General features: G+C 39.7%; 1 protein-coding gene across 1 annotated transcript; it reads right to left on the reverse strand.

The window, feature by feature from the left end:
* Nucleotides 1–431: 431 nt before the first annotated feature.
* LOC119729492 (gamma-aminobutyric acid type B receptor subunit 2-like) lies at nt 432–26530 on the reverse strand. The gene is made up of 17 exons (XM_038202062.1): nt 26190–26530; nt 24448–24585; nt 15950–16117; nt 14124–14231; nt 9701–9766; nt 7833–8024; nt 7356–7598; nt 6718–6790; nt 6336–6419; nt 5676–5826; nt 5157–5289; nt 4507–4620; nt 4171–4293; nt 3611–3788; nt 2351–2520; nt 1217–1357; nt 432–728 (listed from the first exon to the last, which is right to left on the reverse strand). The coding sequence occupies exons 1-17, from the start codon at nt 26481–26483 to the stop codon at nt 642–644; spliced, it is 2463 nt and encodes an 820-aa protein (XP_038057990.1). The 5' UTR covers nt 26484–26530; the 3' UTR covers nt 432–641.
* Between the last annotated feature and the right edge of the window lie 1283 nt (nt 26531–27813).

Here is a 27813-nt window from a genome sequence, read left to right on the forward strand (position 1 = left end):
TGTACAATCCAAGCTTGAAGAAAAAAAAAATTCGTCAATTCCGGAACTTTGGTCTGACCAGAGACCGAATATTTTTTTTTTGGCCTTAGTATTAAAATATATCTGTCAAAGGATCTTGATTTTTTAGATCGAAGTAAAGCTACATTTCATTTTGCATCCATGACCGCCGTGATGCTTTCCACTGATCTCCATGTAAACAAGCTGAATGGCTTGTTGGCCATTTGGCGCTTTTACAAGTGAATCTGCACGCTGGTTCCCGATGTTGCTAGTGAGGAGGGAACCAGTCTCAACCACTCCCATCGTTCAATCAAAAATAAAATTGAACGAAACATTAATTTGTTCCTAAGCTGAAAAATTACGTTTAGTAAAAAAAAAATGTATCATGTCAATTAAAGTAGATATATTTCTTTATAAATTAATTGTTCGGGGGGGGGACATGACGACTTCACCTCGATCAGCCGATGGGCAATCCAGAGTTTTAAGAGATCAGTGGATATTTATGTTGTTTAATTTAGAAAGGTACACTCACATCGCCCTCATTCGCCCAGAAATAACTATGGTAGTTTATGACTGTGCTCGCCGGTGAAAATGAATATCCCAACTACGGTGTAGTTTTAGTAGTCACCGTTGATATTGTTCGTTCAGTCCCTCGTTATTTGCTGCCGTTTGTGTAAAGATGCAACCACAATAGCAAGATGTTGCTTAAGGCGCTCCAAGAGAACTTCCTTCTGAAAGACATAAATGAAAATGGAAGTCAGTCCATCATGATCTGCGACAGGAATATTAGAAAGTTCGACTGGTTTCTTCTAATAATACTGCGCCATTCACATCAGCGACTGCCAGATTTAACTCTAAAATAGCTTTGTTTTTGCCTTCTCCCCCAGAAGTCAGCAGTTCAACAGCATATTTCATTAAACTTTGGTACACTCACGTTGTGACTGACGTCAACACCAATTAGAACACTCTAACCCTTGACGGAGCACCAACTTTTCACAGCCAGTGAACAAATTAACATTGGACGCACATGTCTCCAAAGTTCTCCATGTCGCAAATACAATGCCTTCCATTGCTTTCCTCCACGAAATTGGTGTCAAAACGCGTGGGAGACACCAGCAAAATACTCATTTAGACTCGGTACAAAAACACATGCGTTTATAAATCCTATAATCGGTCCACCATATCTTGAGCAAAAAAGGAAGAATTCATTTGTTCTTACTTGCTGTAGTTTTTCCTGTAACTTGACGCTGGAAGCCGATGCGTAATCGCTGAACGTGGCCGTGGAGTGATTGGACGGGAATCTGGTCATCATCATACTCACGTGGAAATTCGCACGACCCACTTTGTATAAAAGACATATCTGACGATAAAAAACAATATAATAGTAAATATGACAAGTTTTTACGAAAATGACCAACTGGTTGCATTCTGCAATTATGTTCACTGGTTGCATTCTGCAATTATGTTCACGAAGAAATTCACCTGATCTACTTTGTATAAAGAGACAAATGAAGATGAACAAAATCACACGATTGAAAGTGATGTCCAATTTGTTGATATCTTATAGACTACTTTTACTTGCAACTGTAACCCATTCCAACATCGGACTCGTATTATCCATTTTGAGATAATGATTGAGACAACGGGGGCTTGCTATTTAGAGTCGGTAAACTATTAAGTGTTTTCCAAATTTACCAACTCCGAATTGGTCAAACCCACTTTGTGTAAGAAATATATCTGGAGATGAAAATGTAAATGTGCATCCCAGAGTAAGTAAACGGTGACCAATAATTATGTGTGTAACTTTATCTCAACATCGAGTCTAAAGCTATCTTAGAACAAACAGTATATACCTACCCAAACTGTCCAAGTCGTGATGTCAGGAAAATGTTAACAGCGCCACCATTTGGTCACAGTTCACGCGCATTTCATCGGGCGACATGAACAATAGCTTTTGATATAGCTGGCGTAAACCACAGTTGTATTGTCGGCCTGAATCTCTTTAGGGGAGCAAAAAATAACCACTTTCCTTTCCTGACTTCACCATTTCGGGTATTGCTTTCTAAAATTAATTCTTTATTATATTTTGCGGATGTAAATGTCTGTCTGTGGACGTTCCGTGTGTGAATGCGTCGCTATATGAAATGCGCGTGAAACGCTGTCACAGAAAATGATGAGCCCTTTCTCGAAAGAAGTGACATCATATTCAACCGCGTAACCTTTTTTCCGAGCATATGCCATGGACGCTTAATCCCCTTCTCCGGCAGCTTAATGGCTTTGCAACTCGTGAATATCTTATTCCTTACAGTGGATAATACACGTTAAAGAACAGCCTCATTTTTTTCTATCCTACCTTGGGAAGAAACACTAGACACAGGACGGTTGTGTTGGTGATGATGATAGCTGAGCCCAGGATGGCGAACTCGATGGTCACGTTCTGCCGCACCACGTGCAGGTTGAGCAAGGGAAGTACAATGGCAAGAAAGATGGCCACGACGTAGATGGACATCGCGATGTATTTACCTGGTCGGCGGGAGTAATATGGTAACATTAGCTTGAAATTGTCACTGTTCGTTACAGTGTTCATTTTGAGACCAAGTCATCACAAGCCATCCAGACTCAAATCAAGTACAGGGTCACCGTGAGTTAAAAACAAACGAAACCCAAATGTTGGGGCCATATCTTTAGTGAAGTTCTGCATGTAGCACTTTCAAAATCTAGGATATGAAAGCCCAATTCATAAGCTTACCTTTTTAGTACAAGAATCATTCAATCACTCATGTAAATTTTAAACACAACCACTGTTTTAAAGTTCTGTCCACGGATCACAAAACGTTAAATGTTCTTTCAGCAAAACGAAAACAAATCACATAAGGATGTGTGTGAATTGTTCTCGTTTTGCTGAAAGAACGCACCTTATATAAGAAGGAGCTCACTACATCCTGCTTATTGACTGTGCAAATGGACTTTTAATTTACCTTTTACCGTACGTGTGATTGAATCGACTACAACACCCTCAGAAACCCTACTTAAGCAAAGTGTAGATTATGCTTTCATAGCATCATGCATTAATCGTGATCCCTGACCATATTACTACAGGGGATTAGCGCCCATGAAAATAATTAGAAAACGCCAACATAGGGTTGGATGGCTCAGTTGGAAGAGCCCCGTTAAGGTCTTCCGAAGGTCGCAGGTTCAAACTCCGCTTCAGTCAAAAACAAAACAAACTAGCCAATTTCTCATTGTACGTTTTTGTTTTTTCTCTCTCACAAACGACTCAAAACATTTGGATGAGTTAGACGTTCAGTATTCAATCTCAGAACCAATAAACAAAATAGAACTGATAATGTGAAACAAATACAAACTAAGAGCAAAAACGTACTATCAAAGTTGTCCCCATCACTCACTGCATGGGCCGATTGGTATTATTTGATGCAGTAGTTGACATCAGCTACTTGACAACGATTATGTATAAGTTCCCGCCTCAATTAAAAGTTATATGATACATATTATAAACTAATTCTACCGGTAGGACCGCCCATCATAGGTCAAAACAATATATTTTTTTTTTTGAGGGGGGGGGGGGGGGATAATCAGGAAGTCAAACACGTACTATCGTTCAGTGAAGAGACCGTGATTTTCTTGGTTTCCCAAGCCAGAAAGATGCCGAACATCAGTAGAATGCCCTTGGTGGCGTAAATCACGCCCATGAAGTAACTCACGTAATCGGACGTGCAATACGGAATGACGGACACTATGTAGATCTCTTCGCCAGGTCGAGACACATCAAGCTGTTTCAAATCAACACAGAAGAAGAAAAATATCTAAATGAGATTGCACACCATTGAAGATTTTGACTCAAAATCCAAATCCAATCTTCATGGAAGGGCGTTTTTGTATTGGCTAAGACGTGTTAGAGGCCCCTCTGGTCTATTTTTTTTTATTTTGATGAAGTTTAGTCAACTTTCATGCTAAGTATACTTTCAAAGGTTTAGGTCAATCAGACAAATCGTGAAAATCGTGCCTGATCGTCAAGGGCAAAACCTAAGTTGATCGTGAAGCATGGAAATAAATGTGAAGTTGAATCGAATTGAATTGAATTGAGTTGAACTGAATGTTGTAGGCCTTTAGCATTATTATAAAACCACAGCAATGAACCACTATGCAACTTACCCTTGGCTCAGACCTTGTTTCAGCAACATACGTCTCACCAAATAATATCCATATCGTGAATACTACGATGTCAACGGCCACAGCAAGAAATACGCCCAGTATGAGCTTACTGTTTGGCAATGCCTGATCGTTCGTGGAAAAAAAAGAACAAAATGTGCCTGGATAAGCTCAACAAATTGTGACTTTACTGAACAGGAAGACGATATACTGATATCTATAAGGAAATACAGTGAGTGTTGTTTTCACCCAATACACATTTAACATTACCTAGCATGTCTTCCACATAATACACCAACCCACAATACACCTGCACCGTCAATTAATAAATGTAATTACCACGCGTTTCAATTTGGCCACAGCTCTGCTGAATATGGCGTGGATTCTGTAGGTTTTCATGAAGAGCGCCCCGAACGCCAGAGAGATACCAACGCACACTAAGCTGAGTTTTATCTGTGGAAAGGGGAAAAACTCATTAAACGAATAGGCCTACCTCATAATTACCTGCAAGGTTCCTACAGAAATCTTAAAAAGAAATTCCATGAGTATCTCAAAACAAAATTAGGGCTTTCCATGACCGATTCCTATGCTGTTTTTGGCATCTTAGGTGCCTATTCATAATACATTGGTCAGTCATCACACCAAGGAAAGGGATGTCAGTCCCTCGCAGCCTTCCAGTCAAAGATCCATACTATTCGTATCGTTTGTGACCGGTCACCACTCCCAGCTGATTTGTATATAGCTCATCAATATGCTAAGCACTTTTCTGCTTATGGCCACACGTCCGAATTACTTGTCTACGGCTGAATGTTACACACGCGTCTATGGGAGGCGGCTGCAGCCGCAGCCGCCTCCATAGGCGCGTGTGTAATTGATTGCCATAGCGAAGTAATTCGGACACGGCCTTATTATAGACAATGCCTTATCATATTTTCTGTCTGTTTTCCCCTCATTTTTTGTTGGAAGATAATAACACTGAGGTCACTCACGTGACATAGCCGAATTATTTCTGTATCCGTGAAGTCAGATTGGTCTACACCAAACAGGAAGACGGATGCGTACAGCATGAGGCTACCGAGCACGATCAGGTTATTCAAAGGTGGTGTAGATATCTTGATTGCCCTGGGGATAAGAAGACAATTGGCCCCGGTTCAAATGAAAATCCCTTTTATGCGATATCCTCGTCCTGTACGATGTCCTTGCATATATAAGATGGAATTGAGGGGACCATCTCAATATGCTTGCCGTTAGATGTGTTGGATAGTAACCCTTAGGCCTATAGTTAAAAATTGTCCATCTATATACAACTCTATCCATCGTACCTCATTTCAAAATAATTTGATGTAGCTTCATGGGCAAGCCCTTTAAAAGCACACAAATATTATGATGGTATTATTGGAGACGAACAACTTAAGCCTGCCTTTGAAACTCATTACTTTTCACCTGTTTGTGTTATTGGGTGAACGCAAAGAGGCGCAAGGAAATTATCAACAATGAAAAAATCTCACCTCTCTTTTCTAAATTTGACATTTATGTAAAGAAATGCAACATCAAGAACAATCCCCGATGAAGTGAAGATAAAGAACGTCAGCCGAACAGGTGGACCGATTGTATCCTTTTGGTCGATAAGTGTTTTCCCGTCCACTGGTGGCGTTCCATCTGTTCATCACGAACAAACAGATAAATTCAAAATCGTATCAAGTCACTGTCGTTATGGAATGGAGGGAAGGGGGGGGGGGGAGAGTTATTAGATCTCCCCCCCCCTAAAAAAACAACAACAAAGAAATAAAACGGAGAAGTAAAGGGAGTACTGAAGCTACTTAATGCAAAGGTTTTGTAGAAATTGCCGTGCGTTTGTATTCTCGTGTTTCTATATTACGAAAACCGCCACCTAGTTTTAGATATTTCTAGCTCCTGCTCTTCGATTTTTTCAAACGTCTTATGATGACGTCTTTGAAAAGATGACGTCTCTGATAAACCTCCTGACTTATGTCATGAAACGTTTCTGTTGATAATGCACTCTACAATGAGTAAATATGAAAGGTGTCGCTTGATACCATTTGCTTCATTTCCTTTTATGGGTTTCGACTTTCGAACATCGTTTGGAATTATGAACAGCAACATAATGTCAAATTTGTGTACATCTTGTCGACGCTTCAAAAAAATACCTGGCCAACGAAACCTTCTGTTCTGCACTTCTCGGAAAGTCGTTGACTCGTTGTGATATTCGATTATTTCCGTCGACTTCCCGTCTGCAACGATTATCACATCAGAACACACACGTCTAATATTAATTTGTCTTTGTTCTCTTCTTCGGAAGAATTGTTCATACTATGATTTTTGTGAATACATGATTATTAAGGAATCACAATTTCAAGACGCCCGGAAACTATTGTCAGATTGTTTTTGTTCAGAACAGATGCTATTGTGAATAATCAAAGAAGATTTCTCTCAAACAATATTAAGTGTCGTGAGCTATTTTTGGTCACTATCCCTTGCTTGCGTTGGTTGCCGCGGAAAGACACAATAGGCCCGTGAAGCCATTCTTACCTTGAAACTGAGCGATGAAAAAACGCACATTGTTCTCCAACCGGAAACCACCATGCTCTATTAAAACAGAACCCTGTAAAAGTTGGGAGCGTAGACGGGGAACGATATTAAAAGTAATGAGCAGTGATCGACATGTACACGAATTCCAAAATTATAGTTGAGGAACAACTCTCCATTTTTGCCAATACACCTAAATTTCGACGTAAGTTGTCACTGCAAGTATTCTCTATACTAAGCTAGTGAGCACAAGTAAATCGAAAGTCTTCCCATCTCGAAGTGACAAGCTAGAGTCAAGTGAAGTCAGACATCGGTTCTTCTTTTCGTTATAATGTGACCTGATGTTATTTGCCTCCAGGATCAGGAGTGAAATGCGACTGATATTACGACCAGTAGCATTTCTTGGGGGGGGGGGGGGGGGGAAAGCAAAATCACCGATTTTAAAGGGGGTGTGACAATCACGAGGACTTATCATCTTAAAACAATCCTTTTAATTCTACAGAGGTCTCGATTAACAGCGCGTATGCATCATTAGATGAAGTTATCCACAAATGTTAGATGCCTGTTCAAATTCCCGATTTATTTTTTTAATTGTTTATTATTAAGTGCATGCACTTTGGTAATTAAAGACAAACACTTACCGTTGGCCCAACGAAACGAGTCTGGTAGACACTCTCCAACAGGACGCCTGACATTTCTCTGTCCGTGTAGGAGAAATCGTGTAGCGCCCTCGCGGGCTCAAGGCTGGCCAGCTTCTCGATCGAGCGGTTCAGCGACATCGCTATGTGGATGAGGGAGTCGTACGACTCGATATGCTCAAGTCTATCTACGCCCTCACGCGATAAGAGACCGCGCAGAAAGTCCAGCTGGTAATCAGGTGGTTTCTAATAGGTCAATAAAAAAAAAAAACCAAAGTCACACAGAGAAAGTCTACGTTAGGTAGTAAAAAAAACCCAAACCAACAACACACCCAACAGCCTACAGAGAGTACCATCAATGTGGACAGGCTTCGTTATTTAAGTGCAGTGATAATAAAGATACAAAGAGTCTACTTAGAGGAATATAGACCTGCCCTCAGCGAGGGCGCCCTTTGCAAGCTCTCTATCGGTATAACTTACGATGTGGCCGTAATTAATTTCATCCAGGTTGTCTACAGATCTCCAGGCGGGTACGGAAAAGTGATACCCTAGTGCTTTCTCAAGCTGCTCTGCGGTGCAATCATCGTCATTCACGGCCATCCACCACTCCTCTGGGTACCATCCTACAAGGATCCACGCGTACCTTGGTCCGAACATCTCCATGCGATAAATCTAAAGGGAAAAAAAAGAGTCACATAGTACGTTTTTGGAGCACGGCAAGGCTGATAGCTACACTGGGTAAAGGGCCGCTGAGAAAAATGTTAAATGACAGAAACAAAGAAAGGAAAAGCAAAGGAGATCACTGATTAATTCAATTAATTTAAGAAAGAACACATTTATAAAGGAAAAGATCAAAGAATGAACGGAAGCAATGAGTTCCATAAATATACCACTTGAACAATGGCCACATCAATAAAACGAACAAACAACTATACATCGTCTGTGGGTAAAGCGCTGCACACCGGCAAAGAAATTGAATATTCCTGCTTCCCGAATCCTTATGTCACGCCTTATTACCACGACTTTCAACCAGCCTTCAATTAAGTAAATATTGTTACCGCTTCGCTTGAATTCAAAACACAACTGAGCGAACAACGCCGCCGTGATTGAATTGAGCCGTCTTGAAACATTCTTTCCGATAGTTAATGGGAAGCATTTTGTGAACATAAATAGTCTCTGGAGTGCTCCCAAATTGAATTCTGCCGCACTTCGTGAACTCAGCGATGTCAGGCAACGAACACATTACATCGTCAGTTGAATTTAGTTGCTATTAAAATGTGTCTGTTTCTAATTAAATAACACATTAAAAGTGCTACAAATCAATCTTTAGCAGGAAATGGACGTTATTGCAAATATTGGGACAAGGTTTGCGCCCTAGCGGCGAACTCAATCAAATTTACAGGCTGAGAACGGGTCATATAAACACACATACATCATTTATAAACACTGCTGCCACGTCCTTTTTACCGTTGTTTTGTTTGAACTCCTAAAATAAACTTCACAATCTACACTATAGAAATGGGTTGTTTTGTGTTTCGGAGCCTTCATGTTGGCAAGTGGTTGAAAGCTTTTTGAAAACAATAATAGTTTAGTCCTCACAAAATATTTTTTTTTCGTTCGTGAACTCTGCAAATTTGACGTGCGTTGGAAACACATCGCATTGTTATTTTTAATTTAGTTATCAATCCGTACGTTTCCGTTGCTATTTCTACAACAGATACATTTTGACAATTGAGCAATATTCTTGCATTCTTTTTAAACGGAAAGAATTGCTTCCATTTATAAAAGTGTCGGTAAAGTTCGCATCTAATACAATAAAAGTTTCGAACTTCTTGTCAAGTTGGAACGATGTACGATATCCATTGTTTCGCTGATTTCCTTTCCCTGTAAAGTCCGTTTTAGCTTGCATACCAACCAGGGATGTAGCGACCGGGGAGGGGGAGGAGGGGGGAAGGGAGGGCGGAGGCCGGAGGGGGGAGGGAGGGGGAAGGGAGGGGGGAAGGGAGGAGGGGGTTGTCTCAGTCGGCAAATGAACAACCCAATCAAAATACAGAACAAGGGCTCATCTCACGGGCGTCGCCATAGGAGGGTTGTGGTTGGTAGCATGCACTACCCCCGATTCCAGTAATCGTTTTTATCAGCAAAATCTTCCCATTGGCAAAATCGTCTGTTTGTCAGAAAATATGGTGCAACGAAGAGCGCCACCTAACACCTATTGTCCGATAGTGTCCAAGATCGTCATGCTTTGTGTAGTCCTCTAATATCCAAGATCGTCTGCTGTGTGTAGCACCTTTAAGTCAGATGGTGTGGGTCCCCCCCCCCCCCAAGAAAACACAAGAACAAATTACCGTGCAGAAGAGCTTGATGGCAGTGTCGAAATATGAGAGAGCGAAAATGATTCTCGCGTCGTGTCTCTGAAAGAAAGAAAAGTGCACTTAGTGATGCTTTATTGTATCATACTCCAGCTCCACAGATGCATGTCATATCAGGGTCGGGACTCTATCACATATGTCTCATTTCTATTATTTGTAGGCTTGTGCGATTTTAGGCGACACTGTCTTAGTGGAACACGAGTACAGAAAAATCGCTATAAGTGTATTTCTTACCAGCCGAACATGACGCCAAGTCGCCACATTGAACGGATCTGCTGACTACGAAAATCTACGATTTGTCACATAATAACCGAATGGCTTTGTTCGTTCTATTACAGGATGTTGGCGCACGTAAAGTTCATGCGTTTTCTCGGCAGACCTAACCCGTGCAATACGCTAAGCTTTGCAGCACAAATTGGGCGGAACACTGCTCCCAATTTAATTATGTAAATTTGAGTTTTATATTGAACACGTCTTCGCAGTAGTCGAGGTAGTTAAGGGAGGACGGTCTAGCGCTATACTAGGCCTATATCGGCAATACTGTAAACTAATCTTTTTTACGTTCACGGTAGACGCCTGCGTGTCGCAAGGCACGTATTGGGCGCATCGTGGTTCATTTGTAATACAGTTCCTGACATGAATTTCGTAAGCTCACTGAATGCAATACGAAATCCTTACGGGAATTGAAATAGTATCGGTCGTCATATTTCGGCAAACTATTCCTGTGGGGCTGTGTCAATCAATGGCATCCATATTCGACCACAAGACCCAATGGAATACCTGCAGGGTTAACAACCGAACAAAAACAAAGAGGATGATTTCCATTGTACGACTCATTCATACCTGCTTGGTATTACGTAGGCCTATGATTAAATAGCGGCCCATGGATATTATTGGAAATAACGCCAAAAAAGGATAACACATTTGTATTACGCATTTAGATTGTGGTCGTGGAAAAATGGGCAAATAACGCAAAAAGGGTAACAATGTAATATAATGCGTGGCTTTCATACGCTGTTAATAAATAGTTTTCGAGCCCCTCGTAATCGATACGCGTCTTTCTACTTCCCCAGCTATTTTACGCTAACATTCAATTTTGTCAATTTTACCAACGTCCAGCAAAATTGATTTACTGCATATAGTTTCCCCCGGTATAATTGTAATTATAGTTATCATACATTCAAACCGTAAGCACACATATTCATCAATTAGCATTGGATTTCGTCCCAGTCCCGTAGCCAGGATTCTGTTTGCGTTGCAAAATACAATTTTCATCCCGTTAAACCCATTTTCCGTCCCGATTTCGCTTCGGTCTGCGTCCCGATTTTGCTTTTTGAAATCTCCATCCCTTTGGAATCTGCCAATCTTCAGACACCCCCCCGGCTACGCCAGTGTTTTTATATCAAGCCTAACCATAGTATTCATTGTCTTATTTTACACAAATTAATCATAGTTTTGTTCAATTTAATTGTTTGTTTAATCATTATAATTGTTTTCATGCGTTACATCCTTACACGGCATCTGCAATATAGATGGCTTTAAAAAAAGAGAATATTGGTACTTGCCACTTTTTTACTTCTCCGTTCCTTCTTGTTCATTTTTTTTTCAGTATTACTGTTTTTTTCTTTTTCGGAGTGCATTTCAATTCTCGGTCTGATAACATGTGAACGAATGTAGCGATTGCACTTGGCGACACAAGGAAGATTGCTGTATCCTTATACCATACTTATTTTCTTAACAACAGCATTTGAATGATATTGTGTGTGGAATTCAATGTCTGAATGTTCCCGTTTTACTACAGGTGTGAGGATTTCGATCGGTATTGACGAATATTCATATTTTGATGTTTAAATCAGAAGTCCAAAGAATGATAAATGGCTAAATTGATTTAAAAAAAAATGCATGTGAAATTCTTCTTAGGCGAATTTGAATATCAATATTTGTGAACTTGAATCATTTGCGGTACAAAAAGAGCTGGGAAACCAGTACGATTTTAATTATGGCGGAACGCATTTCTTTCCTTAAGAATCCAATAATACAAGAACAGGTGCTATATTAGAACGGTTACATTTTATGCAGGGACCAATACACAAGTGGGGGAATTCACTGGCCTGGGGGGGGGGGCACTTGCCCCCCACAAATTCCAAGTCATGGTGTTCCCCCAGCCCACACACACACACACCCAAAATCGCCCCTACACTGTAAAAACGTTGGGTAAAATACTGTTGGGCAATGTAATTTACCTGACATTGGTATGAAATTACCTCATGTTGGGTTGAATTGGGTAAAAACTGTCGAACTATTGGGAAGAATTTGCCCTACAGTGTAGGCAGTTGATAATTCGACCAGCACTGGTCGAATTATCAACCCGACCAGCACTGGTCGAATTATCAACCCATTTTGCCCAACTTTTTTTGTTTTACAGTGTACCGTCATGAAATATGTCTGGTTGTTTTTAGTAATTAAACAAGGAGATGAGTATAGTACTCGATTAGTTTCAACTCGATGCTACTAATTCCCTTTCCCCCACGGATCTGAGTAAATCTATTTGTAATAAGAAATAGGGGTAGAGAACGCCCCCTGGCATCAAATGATGTCCGGTCGTGTTCCCCTCCCCAACTTTTCTACTTGCAGCAGCATGCTTGCCAGTTGATTTGGGAGAATGTGGTTCTGGATCCCCCTTGGTACGTGCCCCCATAAACCACCACCACGCAAATGAAATAAATATCCTTGATACGCCATCACATGGGCCGGAAATCGCGTGCAAAAGGTTACTCTGTGCTAAATCTTACTGGAAAAGGTCAGTGGACTCGTATTATAAAGAACTTCCATTTATTGTCTCTCTCCAAAAGAGACGCTAATTGAGTCGATCGAACCATGGTCACCCCTAGGAATTACTAAAAGCATGGAAGATGATTGTCTCATTTTAATCGGCAACGGTAATTAGCAGATTCTTCGCCAATTAAAGTATAATGAGATAAGACATTTTCCGACGCACACAAATGAATGGGACCCTTGAGGAATGTAAGACTTTGTAAGATGACCTTGCGCAAGGACAAGAATACTACGCACGTTGGCCATTTCCAATAATCAGGGACAAAACAGATTTCCTGTTATGTCCCTCGTGCGAACTAAAATGAAAAAAAAATGAAGAAATCTTTCAGCGAGGCAACTTTCAAATCCCTGACATTTTCCAACGTTGGCAGGCTATTTTTTTTTTAAGAATGGTACTTTGTGATACAGAGGAAAAACTTTTTAAAGAAAAAAAAAAGCATTTTGTCAGAATTTGCCGCTGCAAAGTGCGACTACCTTGCACATAGAATTTCGTGTAAATTAAGACAACTGCGCTAAAAACCCTGTTGCATGTCTTGGTCTTTATTTATGTCCTTTCAAATACGAAACTACAGACTACACTTATAATTTAAATATACGTTTTGGTACTCAAATGCATTCGTTGTGGTACTAAAATGAGCCTAAAACTGCAAAGTTTTTATTAGAAAATTGCACCTTTGCCTCGGAGATCCTCTGAATTATGCATTAAAGAAACTTGTAGATTAAAACAAACATGACAAAGGAGCTACGTATCACTCCCCAGGTATATGTCAACGCCATTATCAATGTTTTTATCAATAGTTGCTGAAATAACAGTCAAAAGCGATCATCTCGCTGTTGGATTTGGTTAAGAAATTGTTTTTAACATTATACATTCAATGCGCAGGGATTGCGCGCACAGGGAATTGTGACCCGGATCACTGGCTACATGAAGCCCTCCTCTGAGATCTCAAAGAAACTGAAGAGCACTCACGCCATATATAAGGCCAGTGCTTCCTCTTTTAAGGAAATTTCCTTATTTTAAGGACATTTAACGTCCTAAAGAAATTTCTAAGGAAAAGAAACTAAATAAGAAATGTTTAAGGAAATCCAAAATCTGAAGGACATTTCAAAGCAATTTCGAAAATACACGAAAAAAATCAAGCAAATCATTTGAAAGGTTAGTAAATTTGAATCCAAACGAATTCTTAGGCCATTTGGGGGGTCTCTATGGAACAGGACTAGAGCGGCTACGGCTCAAGGGCTGCGTCCTTAGTCATGGCCAGCACACACAAAGGAGCCTTTAGCCGAAGTCGGCATCAAAATATTACACTGATTGCAGATGATATGAGGACACAGCTAAGCTTTGTAAAAAGAGAAAATTAAAAGTTCAGAAATAGCCGTTTTGTATAATTAGCCTACCAAGGTGACTTCATTATGGAAATATATCAGTAAAATTCCAGAAAATCCTAAAGAAATTTCAGGAAATCTCTGGAAAATTATGTGTCAAGTTAAGGAAATTCATATTAGGAAATAGGAAGCATGGAGACGAGTAAATAGCCATGTGACTTGACCAAAGAGCTCGTACCTTGAGACTCAATAGCTGCTGTTCAGGTTTACCAGCGTCACTGATTGCTTCGATGGCAATCACGGTCACCCTTTCTGCCTCTAGTTTGGCGCGAAGGTCCTCTGCGTTCTGCATTTTTAAATAAAAAAGGACAACAAAGGAATTCTAAATTTTATCACACTACTGAAATCGAGGCTCTTAGTGCTGAGCCATTGTATAAATAATCCAACAAAAGACAGCGCTGAGGCCTTCGGCTTCAGTGTCAATCATTCGTCAAGTTTGATTCAATTATTTTAAGCATGCAACCAGCGTTTTTTCTTGTATTTTTCTGTTTTCTTTTTGTCAAACATGCAAATCAGTTCGTAGTGTTTAACAAACGGTGTAAGTTGTATTAAATCCGTGCTTATTTGATGCTATTAGGGAACTATTTTGTTACGCCATTACGCGGGCTAATACTTTGCATTAATAAGAGTTCAGCATTCTATATAAGGCTTAGGCGCGGCCGTTTGAATTCAGTGGCCGTCAGCCTGACCTGGGACACATCTCATCATGCCTTCATTTCTTTGTGAGTTTTGTTTAATATTAAATTATGTTTGAGATGATAATTGGTTTCCAGAGTTACTTTATTTTGTCACTGTATCCCGGGGCAAAAGAGGACCACATAACAATACACTAAAACGAACGTAGGTCAACCGCGTATGCAGAATCAGAATTCATTTAAAACGTTCGTTTTAATACTACACGAAAATTACGTGAAATGTTCACAGTTACTAGTCAATAACATGAACTTTATTTCTACGTATTTTCTTAAAAAATTGAGCGAGCCATTTTTCTTTTTAAATATATTTTTTTCTGACTCACTTTGTACTGTGAAGTTTTACGACTATATTGCCCGTCCACACGATCAGATTTAAATACACCATCGAATATGGGAACTATTTTATCAAGCAAACCCCTGTTTATTTTAAGAGCAACATAAATATTTTTAATTTGATAGGAACATCTCAAAATGACGTACGGTCTATAAACCGGTACTTGACACGCGCTGTGCTTTTTGAAAATCAATGATGTACTTTCTCGCAAGGGTGAAGTATATGGGAAAGTCTATAGCACGGGCCACTGAACTGTTCTAAGGACATGACATTCTATTACAGCTTGCTCTCCTTCTGTCTGTATTGCCGGTTTTTACCATCTCTCATTTAATAACCCAACTTGTGTTCATTCACCATGTAATATATGCACCTTGCGAACTATTAAACAGTATTGTTGGTGAAGGTCGGTTGAAATGTCAGCGCGCCGACATGAATGTCGAGGCACGCCGCTTCATTGAGCCTTTTCACACGGTGTTTAATTGTTCTTGTGTGTCGGCTAGTTTACGCCATCATATTAAACACCGTCATATTCAATGCCCTGCATTTAATTTCAAGGACGACGATGTCGCAACTGTGCCCTTACACTTGCTCTTCAAAAAAAATCTACTTTGGTCTTCCTATGAAAGGTTTCTTTAATCTTAACAACATTCTTTCGCATTAACTTGTTTGGGTGTCTGCAACCCTCAAACAACCCTGAACAACAAATCTGTTTTAACCATTCGAAATTTCAATATTTTTGCTCCTTACCTCATTCCAAAATATTTTGTAGAAGACGAGGCATAGAAAAATAGTGAAAGAAAAAAGTTCAGGGTGAAATTTGAGCATGAAGCAGGGACAGTGCACCTTTAATTTCAAGGACCACGAGTCCTGACACCACTCTCATACTAGACTTAAATCAAGCCTGACCAGTCGAATTAAATCCATGCCGCGTACTTTGAGACCAAGCGTGAGAATACATTTCAAACATTGTCTTACCAAGCGAAAGTACTCGTTATCTTCGAAGATAATGGCTACCCTGCTCCAAGCCATATATCGCATGAATGCTACCCGTGCTGGGTTGACGCTGTCTTCGCTCCAATACATCTGTACGGTCAGTGGGTACCTTGTCCGGTCGCGTAGAGCTTGTGAATTGGCCAGACAAACCTGTTTTGCGAAAGGACAAACAAAATGGCACACTGAATTCTTAAAGGCACATATAAGATAATTTGCATTTATCCCAAAGGTACCCTACCAAATTATTAGCAAAAAGCTCATTGGATGAAAGATCGCACTGGTACTAAACACCCCGTGAAATTATTCCGTCTACTTTGCTGTCATTAAGAAGAAATCAAGAAATGTAGGTGATTTCCAACGATCAGTCAATATGGACTGATGTTTTTTTGAAAATAAAGAGTTATGTAGACGAAATCGTGTCTTCTCGAAAAGTGTAATAGGCGTATTTGCTGAGCTGAAACTTCAACAGGTTATAGGCGTTGAACATTATTAATTAGATATTAATATAAGAGGTGTTATTATTGGAAACGAACAAAGACATGAAAAGCAAACGATCCTGTAGGTTTTTAATACGAAAGTATTTTTGGGTAGCGTAGATTTCACAGAGTGTAAGTTTTGAATTCATGAACTCGAGGCTCGAACAAACCCGGCCAATTACCAACTTCAAAATGTATTGTCTTGTTGTTCCTGTGATCGGCAAATGTATTGTATTATTGCAAATGGTTTTCATTACCTTTATACCCAAAATGAAAATCACAAGCAACATCTCTCGAGGCTGAACGCAGGCCTGTATGGACAAACAGTCTACGTATAAATAAGCCTCTTTGTAAAGCCAGGGCCGTAATAGCAAGCATTTCATCGTCGTGGCAACGATGTCAAGTGGCTTACATATTATGTTACATATACAAATTGCCATACATAGATTTCAATCAAGTCAATCACAAACCGCATTGTTATAATGAGTTCAATTTCGCCAGCCCAATCTCGTTAGCATTAACCCATACGACAATACGATATAGGTTAATATGTCAACGTAAACATCAGCTGTACAAATTTAGGCGTGGGTTTATTTGTACTTCTGAATTAATTAGAACACTGAGTGACGAAGTCGTGAGTCGTTACATTTTCTCCAATATGACAGATTTCCATTTATGTAGTTGAGTGTCGTATCTGCATTCATGTTTTTGCTTGTCCATATGTCCTCTTTGTATCTATCTCACCTACCTAATGACTAACTGACTTACGGAATGTCTCACTGCCGACTGACTGACTGTCACGTGTGAGCCGGGCAGTGCTATCTCATAGGATTACCCCATAAAGCCAATGAGAGTACACCACATGCATACAGGTTTTATAATCTTGATTGTTTTATTTTTAGTTATCTAAATTTTCGATGTGATTTTGATTGAAATTGTGAAGTTATAGAGGACAAAAAAACAAAAACAAAAAAAACAAGATTGTCGAAATATTGAGCAAGCTCTGAATGAAACAATTTTGAGGGTTGTTGTTGAATTTATTATTCCCCATAGTTTAAGGGATTCGATTTTTTTTTGAATAATTCATTTATGATAAGATGGCTGCTTGGTAATACATCAGCCTTGCTCTAACACCGACCACTGTACTTGGCAAGAAAGGTCACTCAAGTAGAAGATTACAAGAACCTCAATCAACAGAAGAACATGAAGCTCAGTCAGAAACGTCATTTGATAAATTTGGGTTTGAATTTTTATCATTTATATTTAAATTGTTAGAGAGAGTATATTGAATTCGATATGTTTGGAGTACTGGAGTTGCATCGTGAATTCGAATTAGTAAGTAGGGCCCTGCTAAAGAGATGAGGTAAACTAATTTTGATAAAGAATAGAACTGTTAATTGTGAAGAATCATTTAACTGTATTAAGAAACTCAAGAAACAGTGGGATTGCCCCCAAGTGATTTGTAAAATTGTGCCTTTAAATAGATGACGATGAGAGTTTTAATATAATAAAGAATTTTTGGACGTGCTGCATTCCTTTCATTCATGGTGTCTGATTTTGTAAGTGTTCTGTTTTAAGACCTGGGATTGCCCATCCAAGTTTCATTCGGTTTATACTCTAGACAGCTTAATTCAGGAATGGTGACAAGACGCTTCTAGAGATAGCCATTGTGATTCAATTGAAAAGAAATCTGCATGTGCACTTCATGACCATTTTATTTTAGCTTGTCTTGTTTTGTTTTCAAATTGACAAAATTGCAAATAGAGGAAGAACAATTCGCAAACAATAGTGGCTATTTTTAGTGAATGATTAGACATGCTCAATCGGTTTAATTTGATGCTGGATAATCTTAAAATTCACACGGTTATTCTTTTCCCCCAAGAGATTAATCAAATTTCATTATTTGCGTTTCTTGTACTTTAGTCGCGGGCCTCGGCGAATTAAGTGACTAATTTAATCAAGCTTCGTCGGAGCCGGAGATAAATGCCTAACGTTTCAATTTCCATCAGCGAGAGAGCGTTACGGTAAACTATTCCTGCCAATTACTTTTCAATAGAGTGAGTTAGAATGTCCTGACACTAAGGCGTATTCGAAACTTCGATCTCAAGTGACCCGCGAACAGTGTTCTCGGTTGCCGACGGATTACGAACGCCAAAGTGCACAGCTGGCCGCGCATGCAAGGTGGTAGCCGCCATATTAAAACGTCGAATAAAAAGAAGTGAAAACTATATTTCTATCTTTTGAAACCAATTTTAAACACCCATAAAAATTCTAACGCCTATAGAGCCCTCTGTGCTGAAGTTCAAATTACTGCTCCTGCTCTGAATTAGTGATTTCAATTTTACACACATAAACATTAATGCAAATAGCGGTAAGTCCGCCATCTTTGCCCTTATTCTTCATATATCCCCAATAAGTGGGAGTGAAAATCCTGTTCGCGAACACCGATCGCGTGTTCGTTCTCTTCGTTCGAAACCCCGTTCTGGTGTTCATTCAACACGAAAACGGGGTGCGTAATTTTTTTTCCTAGGAGGGTTAGGGGCAATGTCATGAATAATTCAGTTTTTCCTTTGAATCATTGCAAGACTTAGGTTCTCGTTCTATTTTCCCCTTAATTTAAAATTATCTCAGTGATAAATTTGGAGAAGAAAAATAGCTGAAGAAAATGAGCAGCGACGACGTGGATTCGAACCAGGGATCTTTGTATCCATAGCTCATCTCGCTATCCACTAGGCTACTGTGTGGTAGCTCGACGACAACCGTTCTTTAAAATGCTTTAATGTATTGTAACTAGTTGAGTAACTAACAACAATGCTGTTGATGTCATTGTCCGTTCTCATGGATAAACATGAATTATTCATGACATTGCCCCTAACCCTCCTAGGAATAAAAATTACGCAAACGGGGTTTCGAATACGACCTGTAGATAAGCGCCTCACACGATCAAAAACTTCAAAATTTTCAAACATAAAACTGTACTTGGTCGACGAGAATCGTGATCCCCTACTGAGAAGGGCGCACAAAAATCCGGAATTATTTGTTCCCCACAAACATCCACTGTCGCGCTTTACACCACAATCGTGTAGGTAATAATTTACAGCACTTATCCCCCATCGAATGTCGTGCCCAAGGGGTTCCATCTGCCTACATAAAGACAGGTGTTGAGGATGAAGTGAATACACGCATCTGAATGTTTCGTGACTAGGCCAGTGTGACAGTTGCCGTAATCATAATATCATAATGTCACAGGTAGCACATGAACATGAAATTTCCAACGCTTTTGATATTATTAACTCGAATATAACTAATTGAGTGTATTTGTTAGACGTTGCAAGATTAATTGTTCACTGGTCAATTAATTTAATTTTTCGGATAAAGGGGTAGTGTAAACAGTAATGCTTGATTTCAGAGGTAACGTTAACACTGATGCTTGGTTTACAACCTTAAACACTTGTTATAAAGAGTTTGGAATGTACGCACTCATCGTGTTGTGTAGTGTTCACAGGTTCTGCCAAAGCTTTAAAGAACTTGTTTCGCCCCAATGATCTCTGATTTATATCCGTACTGAGAGTTTTGTTTCTCAAGTTCTCGCAAATCTTTCTCTCGCATTCATCCTCTTATCTTTAGCGCCAATTAATGACCTGTAATGTCTTCGGGTCTCATTGATTAAATTGTATTTTGTTCACGACATTTTATGTGCATTGTTCATGACTGCGTGCACTGCAAAACCTGCTGTTTACATTATAAACGCTCTTTGGTTAACAGTTTAAAAACATTTGAACACTATTAAAGGGAGAGGCGCCATTTGCTGTAGTGAAAGGCCCAGGCTAAATTATGAGTCAGATTAATCATTTAGATGTCAATGTACCAAAACAAAGCTTTAAATAGCTGGCTTAAAATTTGCAGCTGCTTGTAACTGATATTTGACTTTGCCTTTGTCGGGCAGTGGGTGCGTGTGAAGCAATTTTGCCACCGTCGTAAATATTTAAATCCTCTTAAAAAAAGGCCTTTATTTCAGTCCAACTCCCAACGTAATCAAAGTTGCATAAACCTTCACCAAAGCCACGCTGTTAAAAGCTTTCCTCGTCTCAATCAAATTCAATATCTCGCCCATGCCATGAATGTTCCATTATCGTCAAATGGCACAAAGAGTAATCTTCAAATCCTTATTCGGATTTGTTTTCAATGTTCACGATCGCTTTACCTCCATGAAAATTCATCAGACACTACGGCACCCTTGACATTTAATATCCACGACAAGTGGAAAATGGTTTCATTTCGCTTTGATAAACGAGGCAGAAACATTATCCGTAACAGTCTATAAATTCTCCCAAGTACATCACTCGCTATATGATATACCAAACACACACCATTTATCCGTTGCATGATATTCATCATAATCTCAATACAGCACACTCTCTCGTTAGTGTGCAATGATTTACAATGACGGTTACCCTGCCCGGGCCGTGTGCATAATACAGGAAGCCAAGGCAATTTCTCGAGTCTCGACCGTTATTAAAACCGGCAGCTAATTCACTAGCAAAAGGTAAAACGTTTCATACCTAGCGAGTCATAGTGCACAACTGATTGATTATTGGAGTGCACAGCGATTACTGCTCATGCGTGTCCCAGGAACCATAGCGATATATTGTTTTTGTTTTACTGGCTTCGTGAGAGGCGTGGACTGAATCAACAGTTTGGCAAGTGATAACTTGCCGTGGGTTAGCGATTGCCGCGCGTTCTGTCTCATCTTATCGCCCACGGGATTTCAATCATGGATATCCTTTGATGTTATCAAGCTGGTATCAATCTGAATGTGTGGCGCCAAAAGCAACAGAACACACTTGCTAGGATCATTTATAAGAGATAATTTCATTAATTTTTAGTATGTTTGACAAACGCTCGTGCCCTGGATTACATCCTGATAATCAATTCAAGAGAATTCATGATTAGCATAAATTCAACGTCAGGGAATCATTTAAGGAAATACAGTGTGCCAAAAAGTGTAACATTAAAACAAAAACTGTTTAATGTGATGTCACCAGTTCAATTACCTATTCCATGCCTATTCAATGTTTAACCCAAAGTCAGCATGTGCAGGTGAGAGTGGACCAAGTAAAATTTACACCCTTTCACTTAATCGATTGTATTTCTGGATCTACGGACTTAAATGTTATGGGGTAAAAAGGAGTAAATTGAAAATAGTCAGGCTTTAATGTAATATACAACAAACACTTTAAACAGTTTTATTACTTGTTTTCTGAATGTTGCACTTTTTTCACACTCTGTACACACCATCATTTGTTTTTATTTACTGTGGCTGGTAACCAGTTGTCATCATTTGTTTCTATTTACTATGGCTGGTAACCAGTTGTCATCACCGAGCAATTACGTCACGTGTTTATCCTTTGCCCTGAGCTTCGTTAAATTCGACTGACCACTATGGCTGCATTAGGTGCGTAAAGTCCTATACTGTTATGTGTTGCGTCAAAATGTGAAAATCAGATCAGATCTCTTGATATGTGAGCCAAGATAGCCAATGAAAACATCTATTGTATTATTTGTACGTCAGTTTTCATCAGTAGTACCATTGAGAACTCCAGATTCAAGATCCGCAGGGTTTTAAAAACAACTTCTGGGTGCTAGATAAGCCAATGGAAAAACAATTCTAAGATGTCCGCGCCCAGCTGCATATACAAAGGTCCACACTGAGGTATCTGTCACATTATCAGTGGTTTGAATCGTAGCATAATAGCATATTAGCTTTTCACAAGAGAGGTATGCTCCTACATTACACTGACTTTATGTGATAATGATAATAAATCATTGCTCAAAGTGGACTCGAAAAAATTAAGGATGTTTGTCTCCTTGTCCGGTTTGTTTTGGTATCCTTTTGGACTATTAACTTGTCGCTCTCATAGTAAGTAAGGCAAGTACCTCTACTTGAAAGTAAGGGATGCGTTCAACGGCTTACCGCGGATTTTCCCGCAGGAGTAAAAAAGCCGGGTCACACTTTCTTCTTCTTGTACTGTGATAAACTGTGTTCATCACTCGGGGGAAAGTCGTCTAATGCACAGAACCCTCGCATGAATCAATACCAACACATGATTCACTCTACAGCTTGAGAGAAGATATACTCTGCCGAAATAGTCTGGGGACATGAAATCTGGTGGATTGTAAACCGTATAACATTTGCTCTGACTTCTTCAACCCCATGACAAGCAGAGGAAAATCCTCCGGAGAGAAACGAAAATCCATTAAGTGGTTACCGAAGATGGCAAGAGGAGAAGACATTTGCGACTAGGCATGAAGATACAGTCTCAGGATTACATGCCAACATTTGCAATGAGAAAGGCGGTGTCTGTTGGAGAGGCTAGGCTCTGACCTACCTATAACGTCATGGCGAGCCGACAATGCATTCTGCCGGCGGTTTAAACAAAATGCTCTGTTATGTTGAACTGCCGTATCTGGGATATCATTGCCAGTTTGTGTTTTTTAAGCAACGACCTTTTTTAAAACAACTGAACAGTGGTTTGCGGAACAGGTGATTTAGATAGCTAGGGGTAGATGAGTTGTAAAATCGGCAGGCTGGCAAGTGCGACATCTACGCTCCTCGTAGTCTGGAACATTTTGCCGTTAAGAGAGTACGTTTTGAGCATTCTATATTATATTTATATTTCTCGCTTGTTCAACGTCTAGACGGGATTGGTATGCAGTTGCCGGCCTTCCATGGTCTGTGCGTAATAGTATTTCGGGAAGTGGGGTCGAGGTGCGGTTGCTTAATAGTTTGGCGTTTATAAGAACAAATGCACAAAAACGTTGTGCAACACAGCAAAACCACTAATTTATTGTTAGTGCACAATACAAATATTATAAACTATTCGCACATCAAGGGAATTCAGGTTGGTATTTTTCGATGTCTTGGTACTAAATCAGAATGAGCATTTCTAATTCTCAATAACATGTTGTTCATGTTACGTTTTGAGGTTAATGAGACTGATGAGTTTTTACATCAATAACCTGTAAGTTACTTATGTTCCATTCAGTCAATTAATATGAAGAATACATCCAAAGCTGGAAGAATATTTATTTATAGACGAATCAGAGCACGTGCAACGTACGCCCACGAGGTCCCCTTCAATGGAGAAACCATAGTACAGGCGATTGTACAAAGCAACTGTCCCATGATGGATTATTATTTTTTTGTTTTGTCTTGTCTGTTTTGTTTTGTTTTCGCTTCTTGTCTGTTTCCTTTCGGAGGTTGGGTTTTTTTTTGTCTGTGGGGCCATTTGTTTCTTGTTGGATTGTCTCTTTGGAGTCTGTTTTTTTTTGGGGGGGGGTTGTTTTGTTTTGTTTCTTTGTTTTTTGTGCAGTTGCACGTTTTTTTTGGTTTTTTTAGATATTAAGTTATCTTGGGGGTGTTTTCCTTGCTTTTTCTTGTTAATATGGTGCAATATATAAAGTTATTACATTAATTTCAGGAATTTGTGCTATTTTACAGGGTTTTTCTTTTCGCCCATGGGATTATGTGTTACAGTGTAAGTTTGCTATAATGTTTGTGTTTTTGCAAAATAGGGTTTTTAGTCTTGCTGTGGGAGAGCTACTTGACAGTGATTTAGTTCACTTTTTAGCAATCCCGCAGGGGCGTGCAACTATTTTGGTGTAAGGGTTTTAGTCCTTTTATAAGGTTTAATGTGTATTTTTTTAACTGTGTCTTTTTTATGTCTATACTGTCTGTAATATTATTATTATTTTTGTTTTACCCATTGTAAATTTGACCTGCGAAATAATAAATGAAATGAAATTATCTGAACAATAGCTAGCACAATGCTGTCACCACTGAAGGGGGCCTTCATGGTAGAATTAATTGATGGATTGGCGCATACAGTAATTACCATTTATACGCTAGAAATTGCGCCCGCTTGCCATGATACGAATGTGAATGTAACTGTGTTCTTGTATTGTACAGATGGTAACAATTCCGGTACGCTATAGCAGTTTTACCTGGACGACGTTGTAATAAGGCGCCACTTCATTAACCACCAAGGCTTGGCGGGAAAGAATCGGTCCCCATGACATCAGTAGAGTTGGCCCCTCGTACAGGAGATCGTTCAGCAGCTCCAGTGCCTCATTAGGCTTACCCTGCGGATAGAAAAGGTTGGACAAACTACATTTCATTTCAGACGAATGATGATCTTTTTCCCCTGGTTAATGAGTCCCTCAAAGTACAGCGACATGGCTAAGGAGGGCTTTGTCTGACGTTTTGTGTGTTGGGGTGGTTTTTTATTACTTTTACTAATTCATATTTTCTTATCCTGGCGTTTGTAAAGTACTATACATTCGTTTTCTCCATTATTGTTATCTTAATTTATCAACTGTTTCAAATCTTAAATTTAAATTTTAAGTTTAACTGAGGATTTGTTTTTTTCTGATTTGTTTGGATTTAGTCGTTATTCTTCTTATGTCCAATTTAATTTAATTGGATTGTTGATGTTGTATTGTGAATGATATATATATTATGTTTTGTTTTCATTCAAATTATCTAACTGTTTTACTTATGTTTATGTAAAGGAACCAGGGCCCTTATGGAAAGCAGTTTTCTAACTGATAAGGCCACCCTGTATAAATATGACAGCAAATAATAATAATAAAAAAAAAATTTTTGGGGGGGGGGGGGGGGTTGGGGTTGGGGGGGAATTGGGACCCGCCCAAGCCTGTGCCCTATTTGAAGCCGCTTTGACTGAAACCCATTGACTGCCACCTCCAGAAATTGAGGCCCAAATATCCTTGCCTTGGAAAATGAACCCTGGTCAATTGATGGTCTGACGATTCCTTAGTCATCACAGGAAGCTTATTAATTGCACACCAATGCAAACCAAATATTAAATTTGACATTTTAATTCTCTGAACTCGTTCTTTTAACATCATGAGCGATGTTTTCCTTTTGAGATTCGGTATACTTTAGACAAAGTTTCCATCAGAATGTACCTTGATATCAGCAATCATATTCTAAAAGCATCAACGAGGCAAAATTCTTCGGTATCGCTGCATTTATAGCGGAAGTAATGTGAGAATGTTCCAACAAAGTTCACATTGAATCAATTGTATCGATCTTTGTGGTCAATGACTTTTGTATAACCGAATAAGCGAAATCCACGCATTTTAAAGTGTACTAAACCGGGGAAATTCGCCCTATGTCCCGTCATGGGTGAGACGATCGTTAATCAGGCGTTAAACACTTAACGTCGCATTCAAGCTGTGCGGACGGCCCAGGAATGAAGAAAACTCATGAGATTTGAGGTAAAAGCTTTTGATAAACCTCTTAGCAGCCCTATATGATTCCTTTTATCCTAATAATCCTTTTGAAGGCAATGTCTGAACATTGAGTAGCCAACTACAAAGAGTAGAATTGATGTTTCCCCCTTCGATATTTAGTTACAACATACAAGAAGTGAACCATACATTTACAGTTTTTTGTAACTTTTTTTTCCCCATCTTTTAAGGAATCGTCACTTCGTTTCCACGTTAATAGTCTTAACTTATATAATTGTTATAAAGTTACAATGACTTATTTTTTTGGCAGCATACATACAGCTGACCATCAAATCAAACCTGACATTATTTTCTCGTCAAATCTCACAACCTTGCTTTAATGCGCATGTGAATGTAGTAGTATGTATCGTACTCCGGCACCACTTTGGTGGTTGCGCGTATAATGTCAATGATCCCACATTTGCTGTACTTACATTGGTCAGTCGGAACCGCATTCTCAGCTCATATCCGTCCAGGATCCCCGTCAGATTGTTCACGTGATCGATGGCTGTCTGAACGGTCCGTGGTAAAGCACCGAAGATGGAGTTGTTGGGAAAGGCAAAGAACCCTCCGATGTAGATAGGCGTCCGCTGGCCGGACACCAACGGGTCAGATGTCGTGTTGGCCACGGTGGCAGAGGTATTAGGATCGAACGTCGCTCCGTTCGCTTGGAAAAGCGCAACAGTATTTGCCACGAACAAGTATGAGAGCAGTCTCGTGGCATGCATGGTGCCGTCTGGTCAGAAGTCTATTTCAGAAAAATCCTGAAATCATCCTTCGAATCACATCTGTGTGAGAAAGAAAATGGTCACTTGTAGACCCTTCTTGCCAACGAGAACATTTGACCGACAAATTACAAATACCTTTCATCTTTTCCCTCTCTTCTTATGATCGAATCACGCGTCCACACGGGTTATTTATTAATAGAACGAGGTTAACTGCAATTCCTGTCCTTCCAATTGTTGGCCTCTTGGCACCGGGAATGATCGACTTCATTTGCGACACGATGGCACAGACATTTTTATAGTTCACACCGGCTGTTAGAACTTGTGTAGCGATGGTGAATCATTGCAGCACGCACTGTGGCGCCATTAATAGGTCCGCAAGTAGAAGCGAATTGCGGGAAATAAGTGCTGCATTCTAATGATGAGACACATCGTCTATGATATTCGCTCAGATTCGGCGATTATGCAGAACAAGATTGCGCCTTGACATCCGGATTCTGACCATTCAGCGGGCGCCTTCTATCGGATATTCCGTAACCCATTGTCGCATTTCAAAACATGGCATTCAAATGGACCAATCAAGAGCTTAGTGCACATTAAATGGCGTCAAAGTTTCTAAAGTTGACTCTGATTGGCCGGTGCGCGGGGTCGCACGATAAATCAGACGTTCGTACCGTGGCTCTCGGCGCGTGATCGTCTGAACCTCAGACTGCTTTAAGACTCGCGCTTGCAATTCAATCAAAATGGGTACCGGTACTATATAAACCAGATGCGGGAACGCTATCTTCTCACGCGAGCCCCCCCCCCCCATGTTCAGGATACAGTTGCTCTGTACAATATCAATCCTTCGCCATTAAAGGGGGCCTCCGCGGGTGTACAGTGCTATATTTAGAAAGAGACATCCATGGTAGACACGTTTCAAGCCTAATTATTTGATATGGAGAGCTATAGGCATATATGTCAGAAAACACGTTTTGTAAAAAAATGTTTCGGAAAAAGCTATGCCTTTTTAGATATAAAAATAATGACCTTTCTGGTGAATGTCTTCCTCAAAAACATTAATAAATGTTGTGCTTGTTTAAAACGTTGCACACTCTGTTAGACAAATTAGGCCCTCCCAAAAAATAGTTCTGCTTCCGGTTACCCTACCTACCCTATTCTGACAGCCCCTACCCTAATTTGTCTTTGGGAGAAATGAGGAAAAACACTAAAAATCATCAATTACTACCTTTTGCCCTTGACTACACGTAGACACCTCCATTATGATCGTACACAAAAAAATGCCCCCCCCCAAAAAAAAAAAATTCCCTACCTACCTTCCCTATTTTCAAAT

This window comes from Patiria miniata, unplaced genomic scaffold (genome assembly GCF_015706575.1).
Source record: "Patiria miniata isolate m_02_andy unplaced genomic scaffold, ASM1570657v1 HiC_scaffold_21, whole genome shotgun sequence".
Taxonomy (NCBI): Eukaryota; Metazoa; Echinodermata; class Asteroidea; order Valvatida; family Asterinidae; genus Patiria; species Patiria miniata.